General features: G+C 48.6%; 1 protein-coding gene across 1 annotated transcript; it reads right to left on the reverse strand.

The window, feature by feature from the left end:
* Positions 1–2,864: 2,864 nt before the first annotated feature.
* On the reverse strand, positions 2,865–6,550 carry LOC123102681 (dicarboxylate transporter 1, chloroplastic). The gene is made up of 3 exons (XM_044524105.1): positions 5,363–6,550; positions 4,062–4,283; positions 2,865–3,447 (listed from the first exon to the last, which is right to left on the reverse strand). The coding sequence occupies exons 1-3, from the start codon at positions 6,455–6,457 to the stop codon at positions 3,085–3,087; spliced, it is 1,680 nt and encodes a 559-aa protein (XP_044380040.1). The 5' UTR covers positions 6,458–6,550; the 3' UTR covers positions 2,865–3,084.
* Between the last annotated feature and the right edge of the window lie 404 nt (positions 6,551–6,954).

The raw sequence follows: 6,954 nt of genomic DNA on the forward strand, positions 1-6,954 counted from the left end.
TGAATGTACAATCCCAGGAGACGCTCTCCAACAAGTCAGCCCATGTCATGTTACAAGGAGGTAAGAAATAAAGCTTCCCTCCAATTTCTCAACTGGGCATGGCATATTTTTTTCTCAAACTACATATTGTGCAGCCAATCATCTCTTTGTAGCCCTCTTGGAGGGATGTCTCCATTGCCTGTCTCACAAACGAGCCCTCGCCCTATGACTATGAGGTATTTTTTTGGCCTTATATTCAGTATCTCTACAAATGTGGCATGTTTTTATCTTAAACAATGTTTTTTTGTGTAGTCAATCATCTCCCCGTAGCCCTCTTGGAGGGATGTCTCCATTGGGTGTCCCACAAGCTAGCCCTCAACCTATGACGCGGAGGTAAATTTTTTCCAGCCTATCTTCAATATCTCTACAATTGTGGCATGTTTTTATCTTACACAATACTTTTTTGTGTAGTCAATCATCTCTTCGCAGCCCTTTTGGAGGTACATCTTCAGTGGCTGTCCTACAAGGCAGCCCTCTTCCAATCACAAGGAGGTGAAAACAAATCTGATTTATTTCTTGAATTGTGTATAACATTGGTCTTATTTTTTTAATGCATGAAATTGATGTATTGTGTAGGCAACTTTCTATGGAAACTGGGACTCCCGCTTCTCCACCAAAAGTAGTTGTGAAGGCCACAAAAAGCTCACGCCGAGGAAGAGAAAAAGAGTGTAGCATGCCATTTTGTAATCTTGTTATGTGTAGTGATCTGCACGAAGTTAATGCCACTTCTTTAAGAAGTCGATGCTTTTCGATTAAATTCCTGTCTTCAATGTTTGTGATTTTGTCAGTGTGTGTACTCAGATGATTATTCACTTAAAAGCTTGATGCAACTTTTCAGATATATTAATTCTGGATTGTCATATATATATATTCTTGTGATATGTGTGGTACATATATATAGAGAGGTCATGTCAAAATTTCAGGTGAAAATGCTGTAGAAATTTTGATTATATCCCTATCAACAGAACTATATATCACCACATGTTACATCCCAATCTGAATTTTGATTACATCCATATGGACAAGCATCCATATCTGTTTGCAACAGTTGGTACAGCCATCAGGTAACAAATTTATTAGTGTGTGTTACTAGTATTTGAGCCATATGCTAATAAAGCTAGCAATCAGAGCAACGAGTAGCTTGCAACTGATGGAGCAGCCAGCATGTACAACGAGAACTTCTCCAGCCAGCCAGTACTGCAACGAGCAGCTAAGTCTGGACGGGGCATGCGCTGCATAGGTACGGGCGACAAGTGGGAAGGAGGAACGGCAAGGTGGTGGTGCAGGAAAGGAGGCACGGCGAGACGGCGGCTCGCTGGCAAGCTGGCACAGCGAGGCGGCGGCGACGGGAGTAGGCACGACGAGGCGGCGCCGTGCTTCGTTCTGTGATCACCTCGTATGACCAGGAAATGAGCTGAGGGCAAATTCGTCCTAATATATATGACGTGAGTGCCTAATGGTGCAAAAGAAGGAAAAAAAACTATTTGTAGTATTTTGTCCAGCTACTACTCAAAAATGTGGTATATAATCTAATAAAAAGAAAGGTGTGGTAAAGGGGCAAAGTTCCAGGAAAGATGTGGCATTTCCTCAAATTGCCCCTATGTCTAAGGTGGTAGAACTCTCCACGACTTCGTCTTTTTGTCTTGTACGTCAAGCCTTGTAGAATAGTCTTCTTGTCTTGTACGTCAAGCCTTGCAGAATCACTATATATTTCTCCTAAGCGGGGACATCATCAATAACCCATGAACCAATCTTCAAACCGCAGCACCTCGGTCCTTCCGAGCTGCTTCATCGTCTTCAGTCGCCCGTCTTGAAACTAGTTTAACAATAGTCTCCCGATTAGTGTCGTCATCCAGCTGACCTCCACTTGTCGAGGTGCCTTCCAAGGTGAATTGAACCACAACGGCTTTAGAATTGTCTAAGAGAGAGAACTGAACTACGTGCCCGAAGAGTTTTCCCGTGTGGCCCGTCACGGGGCAGGACAAGTTTCCACATAGCGTCTCAAAAGTCCTCCTGCATGGCTCTGACGAGTGAGGACGGTCTTATCCACGGGCCCACACGGCCACGTGCTAGCTTTGACCTGACGGTCAATGTAACATACCTCCAAAGCCACGTCCTATCGAGAGGGGGTGTGCGAGGGCGAGGCGATGCGAGAGATAACTTTGGCTCTCATTTCCCCCGCACTCACCTTCTTGCTCACCCAAAGCTCCAAGTGCTCCATTGTCGCGCCGCAAGCTTTTCTCCTTCTACGCGCCGCAACTTTCCACCGTAGCCAAAGTGATGGCTAGCGAGCGACGCCTGAGGAAGGCAGGTCAGCTCGTCGATATGGGCATCCAACACCCAAGGTGGCATCCACAACTAATGGAAAGTGCACCGCCGGATACTTGCCGCTGCCAGAGACCGCCTTCCCACGCCCCGGGCTCACCACGGTCGACGATGTCATCGTGCAGGAGACCATCCCCTATCCCAAGGAGAACGAACATGTATGCTTCCTGCCCTTTCGGATCCGTGGTTTGGGGTTTCCGGCAGTTACTGTTGGTTACCAAAAAAATCTCTAGCAGAGTTAATGTAAGTTACCAAAATGTTACAAAAATCTCTAGTAGTGCATACCTACAACTGGAAAGATCTGTTGCTTTTTTTTCCTGCCAGAAAACTCGTTTGCTCAAAATCCAGGTGCTATTTTTGAGCCAGAAAATTAGATTACTCAAAAGTTTCGGAGGGGGCTGTTTTTGTGACAGAAAACCTGATTATGGATGAAGGCAAAAGATCCATGCAACAATTATGTAGGCTTATCAGGGGCACCAAGCACAAACTAAGGCATAAGATAAACAGAAGAAGAAACTACTACATAACATCAGATGCCACTTGCCAGTAACTGCATCCTGGCATTGGAAGTAACTGCCAGAAAAAACAAATGTACGGGTACAAACTAAAAGAATGGATCATGTCGACAAAACTTGTGGTCAGCTCAACCTGTGCCACTTGCAAATGTTTTGCTAGTTTCGTTCGCCCTCATTGAAATAGGAAGTCCCGCAACCGTGTTGCTCACCACAAACCAATCATCTTCCACCAGAAGCCTCCGGCACCAAGCCAGATAATGATGTTAACAACGGAGATGACAAATCCGTAGCCCCACCACTCAGCAAGCGGAACATAGCCAGCTCCATAGAAGACGGGGGCTGACCCTATGCCATAATGGGTCAGGCCACCCATGAGGTTTGAAAGGAATGACATAACCATGGCAGCGAAAAGCGGAGGGGTGCCCAAGGCACTCGCCACAGACAGGAACGCAGTGAACATTGCACCGATGTGTGCAGCACCACTAGCAAAGAAGTAGTGGGAGTAGAAGTACATCAGCACCAAGACACCGAATGAGAGTTGCCAGGACAGACCAAGACCTCCAACAAACTGAGAGGAAAACAGATCAAGATATCAGAAAATGAAAATATTGAAAGCACTTTCCATCTAACTATGTTGATGTTACTCGACTCGCAAAAATATTGGAATATCAGGTCTGGAATGATAAAGCCATCATATTTCAATTCACCAACAAACTAATGAGCCCTCATGTGATATGTCTTACTTCCTTCAGATGTACTCCCTCCGTTCCGAATTACTTGTCTTGGATTTGTCTAGATACGGAGGTATCTAGCACTAAAATGAGTCTAGATACATCCGTATCTAGACAAATCCAAGACAAGTAATTCGGAACGGAGGGAGTATATAACCAGGAAATAAATTTCTAGTTCAGATCTAACAATCTAACCCAGCATATCAGCGGTAGGGTGCAGACATACGAGTAAAAGAACTTTTTGCAACGGATACCAGCAACATTAAAAGAATAAAGTTCAGTGAGGTGCCAGCATATAGAAAATTTCGTGCTGTCAAAATGCTAATAACGTGGCATAGTACAGCAACGCACATCCATCATGCTCAAAGCCTATAATTAGTAAGCAAGAATAACTAAATAGGAGCCAATATCATTTCAAGAGGAAACTGAGGGAAATAGAATGGAGCCATACCTTAACAACAGTCTCGCTGAACCAAGAAATCAACCCATATTTGTTGAGGTAGCCAGCCATCGCAATCAGCGCAGCAAACCAAGTAAGGGTATCCCATGCTACAGACTCTGCCAAACACTCTTTCCATGTGACAACTCCTGTAATTAGGAGGACAGATAGGCCAAGAATCGCTGCAGACACTGCATCTACACTCAGCATTCCTCCAAAGATCCAAAGTCCAACCTGGTGGCATGGACAGTACAATGTTTCAGTAGGAAAAAGTTTTCCAGATTACATTCAAGCAAGATGCAGACAGGTGGATGTACGAACAGCCATGTTTCAACAAGGTTACCCAACTTTATGCAAAATAAGGCACTCAATAAGTAACAGTGATTTAAGCCATAAATTGTGCAATGCTCTAAATATGAACAAAAACACAACCGAAAACAACAAAACAGAACCCTACGGTATTTCAGACTGTCTACTGAAAAATTTCAACTGTGTAATTCTCGAGGTGCCCCCTGTAGTTAAATGGCTCAATCCATCAGTCACTAAACAACACTTGAACACATTTTAGATAAATTCCAGTCAACATACATCCTTATGTCTCTCTCTATCTACCTCAAACCTTCCCCCGTCTTCACCAGTAACCCACCATGCACCACCTCCTCCACTTCCCAAGCGCCATCGCTGCCACCAGATCTGTGTCAATCTCCCCCGCTTCCTAACCCTATCACCTCGCTGCCATATGCCAACTCCTCTTGGTCGACCAGCCCTCTGACAATGGCTGTCTTCCCTGCTCATGTCGTCACTGCTTCGCTGCACCGTCCTCACACACTGCTGCCACACCCACCAACCTTCCCTCTAAGCCCAGGGAGCACAACAAACCCCAGGCCCCTGCAACCCTAAACCCTAAGCCAATGAGGTAAAGGGGAGGTCTCTGGCGAGGTCCATCATCACGGGAGGAAGAAGCTGAGGATGGAACAGAAGCAAGACCCATGTCGACTGCATTAAAGAATACTCCAGGCAACTGGGCTCTTGCAGTTTGGTTTAAATCAAGAGTCCAGTCTCTTAGGCACTCCTAATCTAGACAAGGCCACCATGTTGTCATGGAAATCTCTATTTCTAAACGGCTCTTTCAACTCCTCAAATACTAGAGGATCAAGTCCTAACACTGGATGACAGTGGCATACAAATAGCACTGAGCACAAGAGAGTATAGAAGTTACCTCATCACAATAATAAGAGCAATTGCGAACTAATTAGGCATGGTTCAAACGAAACAGTTGCAAAAAAAGATAGGAGGTACAGGTGGCATCATACCGTGAGCAGAAGCGTGCCGGCCATGATCTTCTCCTCCGTGCTCATGGGTCCCATCTTTGCCAGCCTCTCCTTGGCCAAGCGTGGTGCATCAGGGCTGGTCTTCACCTCCGGTGGGTAGATGACATAGAGGACCAGCGGCACAATCAGCAGCGACAGCAGCCCTGGCACAATGGCCGCCTTTGCCCACAGCGTCCACCCGATCCCCTGCCCGATGGTGCTGAGCGTCAGGTTGGCAGCAAGCGGATTGGCCGCCATCGCCGTGAGGAACATCGCTGACGAAACGACCGACGTCTGGAAGCATGTGAGCATGAGCCAGGCGCCGAGCTTTCGCTCTGTGCCGTCGTCAGTGCGCGATCCACACGCCTCGCAGAGGGATTTCACGAGCGGGAGGAAGATGCCACCAGCCCGCGCGGAGACCGAGGGGATTGCAGGCGCGAGGAACGCCTCGGCAAAGACGAGCGAGTAACCGAGGCCGAGCGTGGAGCCCCCGAATGCTTTAACGAATTGGTAGGCGACGCGGTTCCCGAGCCCCGTCTTGATGAAGCCCCGAGCGAAGAAGAAGGCGAGCGCGATGAGCCAGGGGATGGGGTCCCCGAAGGCCGAGAAGGCGGCGGCGAAGGTGAGGGTGCGGGTGAGCACGGCGGCGCCCAAGCCAAGCAGCGCGACGGCGCCCAGCGGCAGCGGCTGCGTGATGATCCCGACGATGGTGGCGAGGAACACGGCGAGCAGCTGCCACGCGTTGCGGGCCACGCCGGCGGGGGCAGGGATGAACCAGATGATGACCCCCGTGGCAATGGAGGCCAGCAGCGGCTTGATGGCCGCGCCCTGCAGGGCTGGCTTCGCCGGCGGCGAGACCGGCGCGGGGGGAGATGCCGGCGCCGCGGCGACGGGCGGGAGGAGGTGGCGAGCTGTGGACGGGGTCAGGGGCTTGGGGAGGGAGTGGGAGTGGGAGTGGGAGAGGGAGAGGGAGATGGGCTTCGATGAGAGTGGGGAGGTGGGGCGGCGGCGGAGGGAGAATGAGGGGAGGTGGGGGCGGTGGCGGATGCCCAGGTGGTGGCAGGTGAGCGGCGAGGCCGCCGACGCGGAGGAGGCCATGGCGTCGACGGCGGCGGCGGGGAGGGAAGGGGGGAGGAGGAATGGAGATGGGAAGGGAGGTGGGGTTTAATTGGATGGACGGCGGCTATGGGGTTGGACGGGGAAGCGGCATTGGGCGTATCGGATCCAGAGATTGGTTCCTTCGCGCGTGCATCCGGTGTTCGTAGACCAGGTACTAGTGTCGAGAACCGCTGCACCTGCAGAGAGCATATGCTCCTGTGAGCAAAAATAATGGTAGAAAAAACGAAAATAATTAGATATGTTCGTTGTCACACCCAAATGCTACCTGCAAAATTTTAGGTGAAAAGCCTAAGCATTTTGACCTGCGAGAAAAAAAAGTTGAACCCCAAATATTACCTCCACAAGTTACACTTAATTTAATTTTATTCACCGACGAAGCATTGTTATCATGTTTCGCATAAAAATTGTCAAGTCTACTTGTTACACTAACATGAACATCCACACAAAAAATCAGAATTTTTAAATTTATTTACTAT

This window comes from Triticum aestivum, chromosome 5A (genome assembly GCF_018294505.1).
Source record: "Triticum aestivum cultivar Chinese Spring chromosome 5A, IWGSC CS RefSeq v2.1, whole genome shotgun sequence".
Taxonomy (NCBI): Eukaryota; Viridiplantae; Streptophyta; class Magnoliopsida; order Poales; family Poaceae; genus Triticum; species Triticum aestivum.

Bases quoted from the DNA above. Each gene is read 5' to 3' on its own strand.
- LOC123102681 (XM_044524105.1), bottom strand. From the start codon at position 6,457: ATGGCCTCCTCCGCGTCGGCGGCCTCGCCGCTCACCTGCCACCACCTG. The intron at 4,284-5,362 runs GTATGATGCCAC...CCATGCCACCAG, and splicing joins CCGGCACGCTTCTGCTCACG to GTTGGACTTTGGATCTTTGG. The intron at 3,448-4,061 runs GTATGGCTCCAT...TTTTCCTCTCAG, and splicing joins TCAGCGAGACTGTTGTTAAG to TTTGTTGGAGGTCTTGGTCT.